The 17,247-nt window shown below is 47.3% G+C and overlaps 2 protein-coding genes across 2 annotated transcripts in view; both read right to left on the bottom strand.

Moving 5' to 3' along the window:
- Positions 1–15,727, bottom strand: part of LOC127216867 (glutathione S-transferase) — a 72,355-nt gene extending 56,628 nt beyond the window's left edge. The window contains exon 1 of the mRNA XM_051177742.1: positions 15,680–15,727. Within this exon, the coding sequence (XP_051033699.1) occupies positions 15,680–15,695 (16 nt within the window). The 5' untranslated portion in view covers positions 15,696–15,727. The remainder of the gene's footprint in view (positions 1–15,679) is intronic.
- Gstm4 (glutathione S-transferase mu 4) lies at positions 11,183–15,809 on the bottom strand. Its single transcript, XM_051177745.1, has 8 exons — positions 15,660–15,809; positions 15,396–15,471; positions 14,957–15,021; positions 14,572–14,653; positions 14,373–14,473; positions 13,602–13,697; positions 13,412–13,522; positions 11,183–11,994 (listed from the first exon to the last, which is right to left on the bottom strand). Exons 1-8 carry the CDS (start codon positions 15,693–15,695, stop codon positions 11,905–11,907), a joined length of 657 nt encoding a protein of 218 aa, XP_051033702.1. The 5' UTR covers positions 15,696–15,809; the 3' UTR covers positions 11,183–11,904.
- Between the last annotated feature and the right edge of the window lie 1,438 nt (positions 15,810–17,247).

Genomic DNA, 17,247 nt, shown 5'->3' with positions numbered 1-17,247 from the left:
AGGACAGGCTCCAAAGGAACACAGAGAAACCCTGTCTCAAAAAAAAAAAAAAAAAAAGGAAGGAAGGAAGGAAGGAAGGAAGAAAGGAAGGAAGAAAGGAAGGAAGAAAAAAGAAATAAAGTACCTTGCCCTCAGGATGCTGTCAGCTTATACACTCCCTAACCCACATCTTTTCCCTTTGACATAAATCAGGGACAAAGAAGAAACAGAATGTAGTGACTGTCATTTGATGTTGGAACCAGCACCAATAAAGGCTTTATCCACCCTTCACATCTGTCCAATGGCACTGGTGATTCTAATCTCCTATATAGGGTGCTGTAGTGACAAACTCCATTCAGTAGATGTAAGGCTTGAACTCATGCCCAGCCTTCAATAAATGCCAATTATTCACCATTTACAAGGCATCATGGTATGGGGGAAGAGAAAGACTATCCAAAAAGAAGGATTAGGGAGAGATCCCTTCAAAATGAGAGTGAAGTTCTTTATGTTTGGGAATGCATCCAGGCACTCAGATACACAGCACTGGTCAAAGACATGACAAGTGAGGAAATCCACATAGAACCTCTGCAAGAAGCTGAGGGTGTGGGCACTGAAAACTGGTAAACCTAAAAAGAGCTCCTCCACAGCCTCACCTCCCTCACCCACACCTCACCCCCTGCAAACCATGAGGGAATCCAAAGAACTCACAGGAGAGCTTTATCTTCTCAAGGATGCCCTCTAAGTACTCTGGCTTCCGTTTCTTCTGCAGTGCATTGTATTTTGTCCTCAGACTTGTATCTCAGAGTGGTTGAAGGGGACCCCTGCACTGTGAGGGATCCCTCCCAGATCCCAGATTAGGTACAAACCAGACCCAAATACCTGTTTTCACAGAGAGATCCTTTATAAAGTGGGGAAGAGAAATTAAAATGGTTGCTTTCTGACTCAGGCAGAAAACAGAGGCAAATGACCTTGCAAGTGTCATTTTTAAGAAGAGAAAAATAAATGGGAGGTCTGCGTTAGAACGGGCTAGCATGTGGTGGTGTATTTTGATTTTGGTGAAGCAGAGGGGTGCTTTTGATTGTTGGACATTAGTAGTCAGCCTCAGGAAGAGGTCTGGCCCAAGAAAGTGTCCAAATAAGGGAATAGACCTTGATGGCCAGCTTTGGGGATGCAATCTATGGTTTACAAGGGAGGGGGAAGGAAAAAGGCAACGGCTGCCAGCACCACGTTTGCAAAACTTGGACCTGCTAGAGTCCTTCAGTGGTGTTCAGGCATTTAGTTAGAACATCGCCATGATTAGATTGTTGTTAGGTAACAGCCCAACAGGATACAACTCTGTCTCCTTGTCTCTCCACCATCATGCATCAGATCCAAGACTGCTCTGGGCACCTGGCTCTGACTCTGAACTCACTTAAGGCAGAAGCAAACAAGCAAATACCCAGAAAACAGTTAGTGTTCTACCTACTGGGGGCGAGGGTCAAGGTACAGTTTCCAAAGAGATGAGATGAATTTGAGAGGACAAAGGAAACAGGAAGAGGATAAAAGGCCTTTGGCCAACTGAATTGCTTATTGGGAGCATCTGCTTATCTCTGTGGGTGTCAAGGACACAGCTCTGGGAAGCCATTTGGGAAGAAAGCCTCCCTCCCAGCCCCAGTTTCTTCTCATAGTGTGAGGGTGTGTGTTGCAGTTGTAGCTTCGCTTTAAGACGCTGCAGGACCAGGCTCAGGGCAGAGCCAGCAGTTGGAATGGAGCATTCTGAACTCTGTCTATACTATCAGGGGCTGGAGTTCCACTGTGGAGAGGCTGGACTGGATCTTAAGACTTAGGAGCCATGACTGGGAACTCTCATTTAGCACACTGAGTGTCGGGGTTACCCTGTCAGCAGTTTCAAACACTGTGCAATGAGTAGCACTGAGAGGCTCTGGTAGCAAACTGGACCTTAGTGGATTCTAGGGCAAGAGTACAGGGTGAGTTCTAGCTCAGGGGTGGTGGAACTCACAAAGTCAGGGCTGTAGCAAACCATGGCCAATTGTATGCGGGTGTCCATAGCCTGGTTCTCCACAATGTCCACTCGAATCCTCTCCTCCTCTGTCTCCCCACCTGCAGCACACACAGCATAGGGTCACCCTCAGCATCCCACTCCACTCAAGCACTACACCATTCTCTGCCTTGCAGCCAGCCCCACTCATGCTGGTTGTCCTTGCGGGCGATGTAGCGCAGGATGGCGTTGCTCTGGGTGATTTGTGTGACCCATTAATTAAATAGGCAGACAAGTAAGTGGACAATGAGGTACATTCAGATAGGCTATGAGGCCCCTGAATTCCTCCCCTGAGTTAAGACAGACCTGTGACCTAACACTCAGTGTGGCTGGCATAGGAAACCTCCACAAGCCCAGTGCACACTCAATGGAAGAGCTGGGACAGATGATGTGAAGAGCTGGGACACAGCCCATCACAGAATCACTATGGAGCCACCAGGAATGGGAGCAGGAGAGCAGAAGCTCTGATCCCAAACCCCCTCAGCCAGGCGAAGAGATGGGGTGAGGAAGCCATGCTGCCTTCCCCAGACCTTCCCTACATCTATGTTGGGAAAATCCAAGCTTGAATTTCCAACCCAGCCACTGGCTTTGGTCATAGTCAGGCATGGTGGTGGACAAAACGATGTAAAGATCCCCTGGGTCCACTTTTCCTTTTCCAGCCCCTCCTCCCCAAGAAAGCAAGGGCAAGAATCCCTGAGGTAAGAGCCAGCAGCCTCACGCCGGTTCACATTCCAAGGCTGCAGGTAAGAAGAGCGAGTGCTTCCAAGGACTGTTGGAGTTGGGATTTTCTTTAGGGTGCCAACCAGTTCCTGAATAAAGACACAGAGACTCTTAGCCTTAGCTTAGGCTTGGTCCACTAGCTGTTCTAACTTAATTTAATCTGTTTTTAATTCATCTACGTTTTGTATCAGGGCTTTTTACCTTTCTTTCATTCTGTATGTCCTACTTTCCTGCTTTCTCTTGTCTGGCCAGCTAGTCCCTAGTGTGTCTTTTTCTTTCTTCCTTCTCTCTTGAGCCTAAATGTCTTCTCCTACTTACTCTCCCTGCCCGGAAGTCCTGCCTATACCTGCTTTCCCTGGCAGCCCCAAACAGGGGCAGAAGCAGGGTTTAAAAACACAAGTTACAGTTACATTTTTTCACCAGATGGATTTAGAGATTAGGGAATTCCCTTATGTGTCCCATCACTGTCAATTGACACAGAATGTTCAGCCTTAGCTTAGCTTTGTCCCACTAGCTCTTATAAGTTACTTTAACCCATTTATATGTTCTGCCACATGTTGTTACCTCTCTTTCACCTTGCATCCCCCATTTCCTCTCTGGCGGGCTGGCGACTCTGCCTTTCTTCTTCCCAAAGTCCTCTCTGTCCCTGAAAGTTGCGCCTAGTTTCTTCCTGTCTTGCTATTGGCCATTCGGCTATTTATTAAACCAATAACAGTGACACACCTTCATGCAGTGTACAAATATGCCACAACATCTAACTAATTAGACTCATTTGTTCTTTTTGACATTAGGTTTTGTTGTTAGAGACAGGTATTATGTTTTGGAGGTTGTTGCTTAGAGAGGAAGTTGGTTAGCTTCTAGTCAGTCTCCATGGGAATTCCATGGAAGCTTGAACTGTGTTTCATCCTACAGGTAAAATGGGGTCTGAAGTCAAAATGGCTGTATTTAGGCCAAGGAGCTTTTGCCCATTCCCTTCATTACCATGTGCTCCAGCCAATACTGGGTGTATAGCCACAGGAAATGAATTCTTATGAAGGGAGCATGCACTTTACCACAGTCAAGACATGGATGCCACCTAATAGCCATCAACTGACAAATAGATAAAGAAAATGGGGTATATGTGACTACCCAGTTTCCCTAGGATTCTTGGTTGGAGATTTTTCTCTTATTTTATGGCTACACATGGATGCAATTAGAAATCATTAAGCTGAGTGGCAAATGCCGGGCACAGAGAGATAAGACACACCTGATCTCAGTCAGAGCTAAAACTGCTCATTTCATAAAGATGAGAATATGGTTGGACAGTATTCTGCTGCCTGAACCCCCAGCATGCAGAGAGCAGATAGAGCAAGATCACGGGGACCTTGAGGGTAGCATGGCCACATGCAACAAGTGAGGAAGAGGATTAGGAGAAGGGACAAGAGGAGAGGAAGAGGCACAGAGGAAAAAGGGGGAGACAGTTCAGTGGGAGTGCAGGGTCATCCAAAGCTGACAAAAGATGAAACGATAGAGAGAGGTTGTTCAGTGGGCCCAAAGCTGCAGTTATAAGAAAGACATTCTAATGTGCCATTGCACAGTAGGTGACTGTAGACAATGGCAATGCAGTTATCTATCCAAATAGCCGGAAGAAAAGATTTTCAGTGTTTCCACTGCAAAGAAGGGACACACACTTAAGGGATAGATATGTTTAGCCTGTTTTAACATTACTCAGTATTTAAAATGGTCAAAACACCACATGGTATCCTATGCATACACATTATTTTTATGTTTTTGTGTATGTTTAAAAAAGTTACAAATCTGTTTTAAAAGAGGGGGGGAATGGATGGAGAGCTGGCTCACTGTTTAAGAATATGTGACTGGAATGAACATCCCAGCGCCTGTATCAGGCAGCTTACTCCTGCCTGCAATGGCAGTTTCAGAGGCTCTGATGCCCTCTTCTGGCCTCTGCACAAACGTGCAGTCACATGCCCATATCCACACACAGAAACACAAAACCAGAATTTTAAAATTAAGTCACTTTTAAAATAAAAACTAAGAAAAGCAATGTCTTCGGGTTTCTATTGCTGCAATGAAACACCATGACCAAAAGGCAAGTTGGGGAGGAAATTGCTTATTTGGCTTATACTTCCACATTGCTCTTCATCACTGAAGGAAGTCAGGACAGGAACTCAAACAGGAAAGGAACTGGAAGGCAGGAGCTGCTGCAGAGGCCATGGAGGGGTGCTGCTTCTGGCTTGCTTAACCTGGCTTGCTCAATCTACCTTCTTATAGAACCCAGGGTTGGTACCACCTACCATGAGCTAGGCCTTCCCCCATTGATCACTAAATGAGAAAATGCCTTACAGCTGGATCTCATGGAGGCATTTCCTCAAGGGAGACTCCTTCCTCTGATGACTCTAGCTTGTGTCAAGTTGACACACCAAACCAGCCCGTGCAGGGAATATGTTCCCCGTGTGATCTGGAAAACAGTCACATTGCTAAATGAATTGAAGTTTCATCAAACAAGACCCATAGTAGTTGCATGGGTTGCATTTTAATTTGTTTTAATTCTTTTCAGAAGTGGGGCTCTCCATCCAGTGTATCTATGGTGTCTACAGACGGCAATTTGCAGTTCCTGACACATTTAACAAAGCTCAAAGACTCTGTGAATGGTCACCACTGGGGAGTGCTGCTGCATCCAGTGGGTGGAGAATGGGGAAGCTGATAAATGTCCCACAATGCACAGCACAGCACCACAGCAAAGAGTCACCCAATCTGGTGAGAGGATCCTAGCTAGTCTGTGAACCATGAATAGCTCAAAATCCACAGCTGACAAACACAGCCTCAGAAATGCTGGCCAGTGAGAGTTAGAGCAGGGCAGCTGCTGCCCTGGAAACCATCTGGGAGAGGGGCCATGGGGAGCAGACTTGTCCTGGGGAAGCCCCTGTGGCATCAGGCTGCACATCAGGAAACAGAGAAGTAGACTTCTCTGTTTGTAAGGAATAAACATTTCTCTTTTTAAATTTATTTTATTTTATTGCGTTGGTCTTCCGTCTGCATATATGTCTATGTGAGGGCATCAGATCCCCTGGAACTGGAGCTACAAACAGTTGTGGGCTGCTATGTGGGTGCTGGGAATTGAGCCTGTGTCATCTAGAAGAGTTGCCAGTGCTTATAACTGCTGAGACATCTCTCCAGCCCCAGAATAAACATTATTTTACAACTCCTAAGAAATCCTCAGCTGGAGAGACAGCCCGGCAGTTAAGAGCACTTCGCTGCTCTTGCAGAGGACCAGGGTTCAGTTCCCAGAACTCAGATGGCAGCTTATAACCACTTCCAGGGTATCTGATGCCCACTTCTGGTCTCTGTAGACTTCTGCACTCATGTGATGCACATAATATATGCAGACAAAAACACTCATATGCATAAAATAAAAATAAATAAACCCTGAAAAGAAGAAAAATAAAAAATAAACCAATGCCACACAGGGAGGGCCACAAATTAAATTTGTAAGTGCATGATGGCTCCCATCAGCCCAGGACAGCAATGATGGGGTCCCCATCACAGCTCCTTGCCAATGCCCACCCCCTGGCCAGCCTGTCCGATACTCTCTTACCAATGAACTGTTCAGGCAGATGGATGGTTTCCCTGTGGACTCCCCCAAGAAATACTGTTAAAGAACTGAGAGTCTTACCTGGACAGAAAAAGATAATTCACCTCTAAGCCTCCACCCAATCTGTTCCAAATAGAAAAAGCCCTCCTCCCCCGAAAAGCAAAGGCTGAGTTTTGTGCTTTATTTCTTTATGGACTTATTTTGTTGCTGTAATTAATTTCTGTGTTTGCTATATATAATCAAGGTTCTCCATAGAAACAGAACAAATAGATGTCAATGCATTATACATGAGTAACTTATGATTGGAACTGGATGAAAAAAAAATTACGGAGTGAGGAAGTTCAGGATCTCTACAATTCAAAGAAGCATGGAAGTCAGTGGCGTATCTCAGTCAAGTTGAAGAGACAGACTGTAAGTCTGTTTGGTTGGAACCTCCAGCTCACCCTGCATGATCCAGAAAGCCCCATTCCTCCCTCCCCACCCCCTCTCCCCAAACCCTACTGTCTCTGCTCTAGAAATGGATTGGGCTTGCCCTAGTGCAGCCCCCTCTTGACAGTGGGTTCTTGACCCAAAAGAGGTCTTGACCCGGAAGACGGACCCGGTATCTCTGTAGGTGGCAGAGAGGAAGGGGAAGAAGTGGGCCCCCACATGGCCGGAGGACCCAGTCTACTTAGCTAGAAAGCTCAACTCCTCCTGGGTTTTCCGTATCAAGATAATAGGTTTTCTGTAGCTCCATAATAGGTTTCTCTGCCAATGCAGTAAGCCAGATCAAGCCAAAATGGAAAAGTAAATGAACAGAGTTATTTGAGCAAAGTAATTCCCCGTGTGAGTTCTCCAGTTCCAGAGAGCAAGGCGGGAGAAGTCACACACCCATACTAAAGCAGGGAGCTTATATACCCTGTAGGCAAGAGGTGACGATGTGTCTCCCACAAGCTGGATTTGTGCCCAAGCATGGTCAAAAGTTGAGCCCTTTAGGTGGGGATTTGGGCTCCTGCAACTTCAGGGGAGGAGCTGCCACAACCTCCAAGAATGCAGAACTAGACTTTTTGGCATTTTTTCTTTCTTGGCGATTCTTTGAAAGGGTAGGATTTGGGGACTAAAAACGGTTGACAATAGTCCCCAAACGCCCAAAAAGGAATTGGTGGAAATGGCCTATAAGGTTTTTAATTCCTGAGACAAAGCAGCTGAGGCTTCCTGGCAGACTCGCTGTAACAGAAGGATATGCTCCAAGCTCACACCATCAGCACTCCTGGAGAGGGAACAGGGGAAGTCCACAAGGCACCATCTCTCTCAGGCCCAGCCAAAGTCAACTCCACCAGGGGCTTACTTCAAATGTTGCCCCAACACTCAGCTGCCAACAGGTCCATGCCCTGTCTGTTACAGCCTAGTCAAGGGAAATCAGAATGCCCCCATGTGGGCTGGTCCTCTATGTCATAGAACAGAGGTTCAGCACCACTAGCACAGCCATCTGAGACTCTTCTAGACTTGGAGCTACTCAGCCTGGTGGAGGACTGAGAGCACCTACTCATGGAGACTCCCATAACCCTCACTGAGCCCAGGGTAACATTTCAGGTAACAGGTAAATCCATCACCTTCCTAGTGGACACAGGGGATACCTTTTCTGTCTTGACCTCTCATTCAAGCCCCACAGTTCCCTTATCAAAGGAGGATGAGACCTCCTCCTTTCTGCCTATGCTCTGCCTTTTTCCTGCATTCTTGCAGGACGATTCTTCTCACACTCTTTTCTAGTCATACCCATTTGCCCATTACCTTTACTTGGCCATGATATCCTCAGCCACTTTGGAGCCACCCTCTCCTTGGCCTCCACACTCTCTTCTGACTCCCATCTTCTTCCTGAAATTGCCTCACAAGTCTCTGCAACCCTCCTCCCTGTCCCTTCCTCCTCTGATACCTCTCCTACTCCTACCCAGAGGCTGTGAAGGCCTTACACTCACCCCACCCTGGCCTCCTAGACCAACTCCTCACAGACCCCAATTCACCCTCTTTGTTGATGGAAGCTCTCTTATTGACAGATCAGGAAACCACCCAGCAGCTTATGCGGCAGCCACTTCCACATAAGAGTTAAAGCAACCCACTTTCCGGTGGGGATCTCTTCACAGAAGGCTGAAGTAATCACCTTGACTAGAGCTAGAGCTCCCCAGATAACTAGGAGTCAACAGGCTTACATGTACATCAACTCTAAATATGCCTTTTTAATGTCCCATATCCATCTGCCTTGGAAAGAAAGGGGCTTCTATACTTCCAAGGGCAGGCCCATTGTCAATGGATCCCTTTTAGTCAAGCTCTCCAGCTTCTGCAGAGGTAGCCACAATTCATTTCTGGGAACATTAATCCTCAAAGGACCCAGTGGCCTTAGGCAATGCCAGGGCTGACTCAGTAGCCTGGAGACTGACCTCCAGATCCACTGGATCTACAGGATATATCTTGGGTTTAACAGCCTCCTATCAGCCCTGTAACCATCCAGAGGAGAGGGACGAACTCCTGAAAAAAGGGCCACACAGACAAAAAAGATGGACAGTTCTACTTAAATAACTACCTCATCCTCCCCCCAGGATCAGTACTCTCTGTCATTTCAGACATCCACCAAACCTTATTCATAAGCCCCAAGGCTTTGTTCCACTTCTTACAGCCCCTCTTTGATCCCATCCATCTTTGAGCCTGTATTTTACAGGTCCACTCCTGCCAGACCTGTGCCAAGGCCAACCCACAGGGTGCCTCCAGGACCATCTCCCAGGACATCAATTGGGAGAGAACTGGCAGGTTGACTTCACCCACATGCCCACTTATAAAAGGCTCCGCTATCTCCAAATTCTTATTGACGCCTTTACAGAATGGATATAGGCATTCCCCACCTCCAGGGAAACAGCAGATATGGTGGCTCAGGTATGACCTGAACACATCATCCCTTGGTTTGATGTACCACACGCCATCCAAACAGGCCAGCCTTCACTTCCAGGGTCATCAAGCTCTTGTCTGAAGCCCTAAACATCTGGAAATTCCTCATCCCCAGCCACCCACAATCCTCAAGAAAAGTTGAGAGGGCCAATGGACTCATCAAACAACTCACCATGCTCTCTATTGAACTCAGATTATCTTGGCTCTCCCACCTTCCCATTATCCTTACCTGCTAGGAACCCTGGAATCTCCTGAAATCACTTCAGGAGAACACCACACAGATGAAGGACTAGTGAGTAATGAATCTGACACAAGTTGCAATTATTGTGTTGATATGAGCTTTGTTTCAATTTTTATTATTCCATTTATTTTTTCAGACTATAATTTCATCATTTCCCCCTTCTCTTTTCTCCCTCAAGACCCTTCCATATATCCCTCCCTCTTTTTCAAATTCCATGGCCTCTTTTTTCATTAATCGCTGCGCCCATGTGCATGCATGAGTGTGTGCGAGCATGCGCGTATGTGTTCATGCGTGTGTGCCTGTGTGTGTTCTAACTACATGACTACAATCTGCTCAGTCTATGTTTCTTGTATGTGTGTTTTCAGGGCTGACCATTTGGTAGTGGATAACCAATAGAGTGCTCTTCCCTGGGGAGGACGGTTTCTCCCACTCTCTGCATTCCTGAGTTGCCTGTAGTTCTTTATCTTGAGTTAAGCCTCATGAGCTTTCTCACTGCCCACTTTAGCATACCTGTCGGTGCTGTCCTTGTTCAGCTTATACCTATGCAGCCATGCTGGTGGGATGTCACAGGTGTAGCTTCTGACATTCCTAGGAGACACAGTCTCACAGCAGACACCCTGGTCCTCTGGCTCTTAATCTTCCCATCCCCTCTTCTGCAGTGATCTCCAAGCTTTCTGTGTAGGGGTTGAGATGGCATCCGTGGAATAGGGCTGCATAACGCTGTGTTTTGATTGGTTATGGTTTTCTGAAATGCTCTTCATATATTGCAATGAGAAGTTTCTTGATTAGGAGTGCAGACCAGACTTCTTTGTAGTTATAAGGACAAATACTTAGAGTGTAATCAGGTATCATGCTGGTTTATGTAAAGTGGCAGTAGTAGGTTGTCTCCAGTATCCATGACTTCACTAGCCCTGGGCAACAGACTAAGTTTCCTATTCCAGGCATGTTTTTCCTCTTGTTGAACAGGCCTTAAGTCCAATTAGAGAGCTGTTGATTATCATGAAGGTATGCATGCCATTACTGCACCCTAAGGGTTATTGCAACGTACTACTCATTACTATGGTTCATAGGCATCACAGCTGAGAAATACTGGTTGCCTCCCTCCTTTGAAAGCTTGCACAGTTCCTTCTGGCACCATGAAAGTTAGTCCTCAGGGAAGAGGGTTTCGGGTGTGTAGGAGCCTCTGGGCCCTGTGTCTGAAGTGTATAGTAACTTCAGCAATTGGGGCTTCACTTCCACTTCTTGGAGGGGGCAACCAATACCAATGTTATAGCCTATAATGTTCTGGGACAGCCCTGACCAACAACTCATAAAGAGGGTTGCTCATGACTGGTGTGGCTTTTCTTCAATGGCCTTTGGCTCTTGGAGGCAGCCAGTCAGCCCAGAGCACCTTTCTTTGAAATCTGAATGGGAGAAGTCTATGCTAGGGAAGTTTGTGAACACATGTGAAGAAGCGCCAGGCTGAGTACCGATCTCTGCGAGGACTTTGACTTGAGGATCTCAAGACAAGGGTGGCCATCCAAAGCATGAAAGTAGAGCACATACAAACGAGTCCTAGTCACAGTGACAAGATTCTCCCCAAGAGAAATACGCCATTTCTGAAGAGGGGGATCCTCTAAACCCAAAAGTTCACCCTATAATCCTATACCTAGCCAAAGTACTGCTGGTATAAATGATAAGAGAAGACACCTGAAACTATGAAAGCATGAAGAAATTTATTTCACAGAGCCTCACAGAGAGAAGGGATTAACCAAGTTGGCCCCTATCTCTGGTGTCCAAGACAGGATACTCCGAAGGCATCAGAGACAGAGGAGACGGGATCCTGGAAGCATATATAAAATGCAGCCATACAAATAGGTGGCAGAGAGACTCTGGCTTACTGCTGGGGACTCTCACCAGCCTGGGTCCTCACCCAGGAGAACTGTATAAACCCCACAATGCTCCCTTTGAGCTCCACAGAGCCTCCTGCAGCTGCCTGCTGTGAGGCTATCACATGGGGTCAGGAAGCCCCAAAGCCCTGCTCGTCCAACCAGAATCTCGCCAGGTCTCAGGTCAGTCTTTGAAGGTAGCGGTGAAAACTGGCAGTGCAGTAGCCAGGGCCAGTGTGGTTCAGGCCTTACAATAGGTACCTGACAAGGCCAGGGAGAGACTGACCTTCCACATCAGGCTCCTCTAGACTCCTGGCAGGCAAGGCTGTCAAGTGGGTGCAGGACAGTCATGCTGGACGGGCATTTTGCTGAAGGAAAACTAGGAGCCGAGGCTTTAAAGGGCTTGAAAGGGCAGGGATCGGGTAAAAGAAAAGGGGACCCATGACATTCTGGGGTCGGAAAGGAGACAGAAAGAAGGACGTGCCAGGGTTACAGGAAATTCAACTGTTCCAGAGCCCCAGGTTCCTCATTCTCCTGCCCTGCCAAGGCCCTATTTATTGCCCCACGTGGCCACCCTTGTATACAGAGGTGTTCGGAGGAAGTGGCTACTCTTCATGTAGGCAGAGATCTTCTTCAGTCCCTAAGAGTTAGAAAAGAAAAAGAAAACAGAGATTTGCTCAGGGCCGGAGAGGGTAATCAACTTCCTCTTGCTCACACACACATCTCTGGCCTCCGTCTCTCCAGTACTGTAATCTTGGCACTCCCTTCCTGCCCTCCCTAAGAGGCCCTGTCAACCCATCTATGTAGACATGCTCCTCTTGCACACCTAAACTCCATATTGCCTGGGTTTGCACAGGACAAAGGAGCACATTGGCAGATAACCCCTATCTCATCCAATGTCTTAGTAAAACAGGGTCAAAGTTTAAAGATATAAGTAGACCAGAAAAGAAAGCCGGGCTCACTCGAATCATTTCCTAAGGAGACAGCCAAACTTCTGTACCTGGCACAGAGCCTCAACCCATCCTGTCTCCAGCCTTGATTCAGGGAGCAGGCTCAATGACAGTTACTGTACTATTGGCCTTCTTCCAGGAGAGCGAGCCCCCAGAAAAATCTCTAAAGAGTTCAACAAAGTCCAGAGCTGTCTGTATCCAAGGGACCAAGTTCAAGTTCACATTTAACCTAACAATGCAGCCTTCAACTTCTCCCCAGCCTCGTTCTTCTCAAAACCACTCAGTTTGAACCAAATGATGAGGACTAGTTGAGAAAGCACATCGCTCAATAAGGAATGGGAGAGAAAAATGAGTTCCAGACTGAAGCCCCATCCGACCGAGGTCTCCAACCCCCAAATTTCTAATGAATTAGGTGGTGTAGGTATCAGACAAATAGTGTCTGGTGAATCAGGGCTCCCCAGAACCCGGGTAGTACCACACACACCTTCCAGTCTGGTATGCCAGATGCTATATGATAGTGGGTCCAAGGACCACTCTTCCTTTCTTACTGGGCATGACATGTGCCTTGTATAGAAATCAGGAAATACATCTAAAATTAAGTATATTGTGACATCTTACATCCAACAAAGTCAGCATACCGGACACTCAAAAGAAAAAAAATGAAAGGAGTGAGGGAGAAAAGCCCGTGACACACATTTCAGGACAAAGTTCTCTGACAGGGTCCCCACACAGGGCTCAGCAATGCATTCAGCAGATCAAGTAAAGCATTGGTTACATCCTGGTACACACAGCATCTTCCTTTGACTTGCCCTCCTAACCCAGGCTGTAGCCGCTACCTGCTGCCATGAGGATGGTGCTCAAACCCTGAACGGGTAAGTGAGCCCTTCCAGTTTCACATTTCCTTATCTGAGCAGTGGGACTGAATTCCACCCACCCTTGAGGAACGCTGTAATGGTAAACTTGATCAATAGACATAAGGTGCTGAGCACAGATTCTTGCAGAAAGCAAGTGCTCAATTCATGCCACTTAATCTTCACTTAATCTCCAAGCCCAAGAAAACGCCAGGGAAAAGTTGACAGCCAAGAGGAAGGAGGATCAGGGCATCACCTCAAAGCGGGCCACAAAGTCCTTCAGGTTTGGGAATGCATCCAGACACTTGGGTTCGAATATAAGGTGCAGGTCCAGAATATCATAAGCGAGGAAATCCACATAAGTAATCTGTAAAAGGCCAAGAATTAGGGGGAGTGAAGTTCTGTCCCCTGGGGAGAATTACAACCCCTAACTTACTCTCTTTTACCTTTTCACCAACAAACCATGTCTGCTTCCCCAGGAACTGTGAGAAGAGCTTCATCATTCCAGGGAGCTGCTCCAAGTACTCTGCCTTCAATTTCTCCTGAAGCAGAAACAACGATCACTATGTCAGGGGTGGGCAGCCATCTCCACTAAGATGGAGACCGAATCACCATCCAGGCTATGATTTAACTTATCAACATTTACTGATTAGATTTCATGGTAGCTCACACCATCTACAATGGGACATAATCATTCCTGATGCCCAAACCCATGAGTGCCCGGAGCACTTGGCACTCCAAGGAGTGAGAACGAAAAGTACTCAGAGGAGAGGAGGAGAGGTCCACACAACAGTTCCAGAAGAAGGACACATACTCGAGTTTCCCTCAGAAACTGAGGAGTATTTGAGCCTGAAGGAAAGAAGGGAGAGAAAGCTCTTCAGCTGTTCCTGAACCACCTACAGGAAAATAGGCAGCAATGATGTGAACTACCGTGTGGAGAACTCTAGGACAACATGACCACTCTCCAGGAACTTAATGTCCACTCTGGTAAGTCTGGACGGTGCCCTAAGAGAGTAGGGCCTACGTAACTTAAGAGTGCCCGTTTGCTAGTTCAGGGTTATGGGTACTGTTGGTGAAACACAGGAAACATCGTGGAGGACAGGTGGCTAAGAACTTCAAAAGGTAAATAAGAACTGTGCAGATGGGAATCCGAGAGAGCTGACTCCTGACCCAAACACTGCCTGGTCCAGCCCAGTGTGAGGGCACACGAGACTCACAAAGTCTGGGCTGTAGCAGACTCTAGCCAGCTGATTGGAGACATCCATAGCCTGGTTCTCCAAAATGTCCACACGAATCCTCTCCTCCTCTGTCTCTCCACCTGCAGCACACACAGCAGAGACTCATCCTCAGCATCCCACCCCAGCCAAGACAAGGAGGATGCTCCCCACGCCCCTCCCTGCAGCCAGCCCCACTCACACAGGTTGTGCTTGCGGGCGATGTAGCGCAGGATGGCGTTGCTCTGGGTGACCTTGTTCGCTCCATCTATTAAGTAGGGCAGCTGTTTGGATAAGCAAGTACAGTCAGATGGGATATGAGGTCCTAGACTCAATTCCCTGAGTTAGGACAGACATGTGACCATATGGCCTGACACTCAGTGTGGCTAGCATGGGAAGCCCTCCATGAGCACACTACATAATGCATGGAAGAGCTGGGACACAGCCCATCAGGGAACACTGTGCAGTCAGTCACCAGGAATGGGAGCAGGAGAGGAAAAGCACTGATCCCAACTCCCCTCAGCCAGGCGAGGAGATGAGGTAAGGACGCCATGCCCTCCCCAGACCTCCCCTTCTGCTCTACCTACATTGGGAAAGTCCAGGCCCAGTTTGAACTTCTCACTCAGCCATTGGCTTCTATCATAGTCGGGAGCTGCGGTTGATAAGATTACATAAAAAGAAATCAGCCTAGTGTCCAACACTCCTATTCCAGGGATCTGCAACCTCGCACTACGAGTCTCACAAGCTACAGTTCCAGGGATGAAGAGTGCTTGGGACTGTGGCCTTACATCTTACAAAGGTTTAGGCAAGCCTGCATGGGGAATGTGATCTGATTTCAACAGGAGGAGGGGGGACCCACCCCCTCCACCCCTAGGGTTCAGTATTGAAAGATCAGGCCCACCCTCTGGAGGTCTCTGGAAGAGAAAGACTCTAAGTGCACCAGTAATGTAGTGGAGGTCAGAAATGGGTTGCTAGGCACCAATAGACAGGGGTAGGAAAGAAGTCTGACCAGAAGAGTCTCATTACCATCGCCCATGGTGTATCTCTTCTCCTCATAGCTTGAGTCTGTGTATTCCAGGAGCAAGCGAATGGCATGAGCCAGCTGTAGAGATAGGTCAGGAATGAGGGCTGGGGATGTCTACGTGACTACACCTCCTGGGCCAAGTGAGTGCACCACACCAGCAAGCGTGTGTGCAAGACTCTGAGCTAGACAGGCAAAGGGATTCCCTTAGAGCCCCCCTCCCCAACACCGCTTCCCTCATTCTTTCCACCCGTCAGGTGGTCGCTCACCCCACGGATGTCCCAGTAACCCAGTGTCATGGGCATGGTGCTGGTGCCAGGAACTGAGTCCAATGGCCTCCGGGGTGAACAACTTTGACTTTATCCTTGTGCTCTATGATAGCAGGGCGGGGCTTGCGCCCGGTGTGGTCCTGTCGCTACAGAGTCAGCCCGGCAGCAAACACCCGGCTCAGGGATCCTAGCCAGACAGCGTAAACTGCAGAAGCAAAGTTAATGAGCTCCGCCCCCAGGAGACCGGAAAGCGTAAGTTGCGATTCCGCCTGCAGTCCCGCCCCGATGCTTGCAGTCCCTCCCCCATCCTCCCGCCAAGGAGTGCTGAGTATGGCAGGTACAGGCAACAAGAGATTAGGCACTTCATCCCTTGTCAAACAAGGCAGATTCCTGCAGGGCTCTGCTGAGGACAGTTGTCCGAAGGTGATGTTTCTCCGCCTGGCAGAGAGCAGTCTCTTCAGAATTCAAAGAGATTGTTTCTATCACAGATAAACCCCTGATTCAAAAGAGTAGGAAAGCAGAAATTCCGATTGTTAATCCATGGTTAGAATGTCTGCCCATCTTATTCAGAGACTTAAAAACGAGTCACGTGTCTCTTAACAAGTGTAGCAGCTTTCTCTGTTTTGTGACCATCCGAATGTACTTACAGACTTATGACTTACAGAAATGACCAAAGCACTTTAAAGGAGAAAACATTCTGCATGTTGGTTTATTGCCTTAAGTTGTTACTTCCCTTGCTTATCTTCTGTTTTCCCTACCCATTATCAAGGGTAGAGTTATTTCTCCATGTCCCCCAATGTTTTTGTCTGTTTGATTTTTGTTATTTGAGACGGCTTCACTATGTAGTCCTGGCCCTGCTGGAACTCACTCGTTATGTAGACCAGGGTGCCCTCAAACTCACAGAGATCTGCCTTCTGCAAATTTTTGCTGTATTTGTTCTAGTCCTGCTATGGAAGTCAACCTTTATGAAAAGGGATCCATTCCTCCTGGGAGTGCTCCCAAATTATCTGTGCTTGCCACATTTTAGGTTTCCGGTTCTCTATACATAAGCATGATTTCTTGGTAGATGATAGTTTTAATTATCTGGAATATTGTAAGGACTGGTTGGAATCAGAGTAAGGTGTCAGCCTCAAGTCACGTGAGAGGTAGCGGAACACAGATATGATAATGAGTATCTTCATTATCATAAACTTTGTGTCTCAAGAGGGACAGAGCTTGGGGATGGGGGCTGGGTTTTGGTTTTGTCTTGTTGCTTTTTAAAATTTTTTGGTTTTGATTATTTAATACCTCTGTACAAGAGTGACATCATTGAGTGGAATTAAAGAGTTCCTGAAAAACAGGTCCAGATAGCCCTGAGGAAAACAAACAGCTGTGGCAGTCAGAGTAACCCCAATATAAATTAAAATTGATTGGCCTTGCCGATAGGCTTATATTGACCTCAGGAGCAACATACAGTTTTGCATAACTTGAGATTAGAATCGATGAGGTGAGAGAAAGTTGTAACAGGAATAAATAAAAGACCCAGAGATTGATGTGGAGTTCGAGCTAAAGTTCAGAAAAGTAAAGCAGCTGTTCACTAGCTTCTTAG

The sequence above is a fragment of the Phodopus roborovskii genome, unplaced genomic scaffold (assembly GCF_943737965.1).
Source record: "Phodopus roborovskii unplaced genomic scaffold, PHOROB, whole genome shotgun sequence".
NCBI classification, from domain to species: Eukaryota; Metazoa; Chordata; class Mammalia; order Rodentia; family Cricetidae; genus Phodopus; species Phodopus roborovskii.
This window is presented reverse-complemented; position numbering and strand designations above follow the sequence as displayed.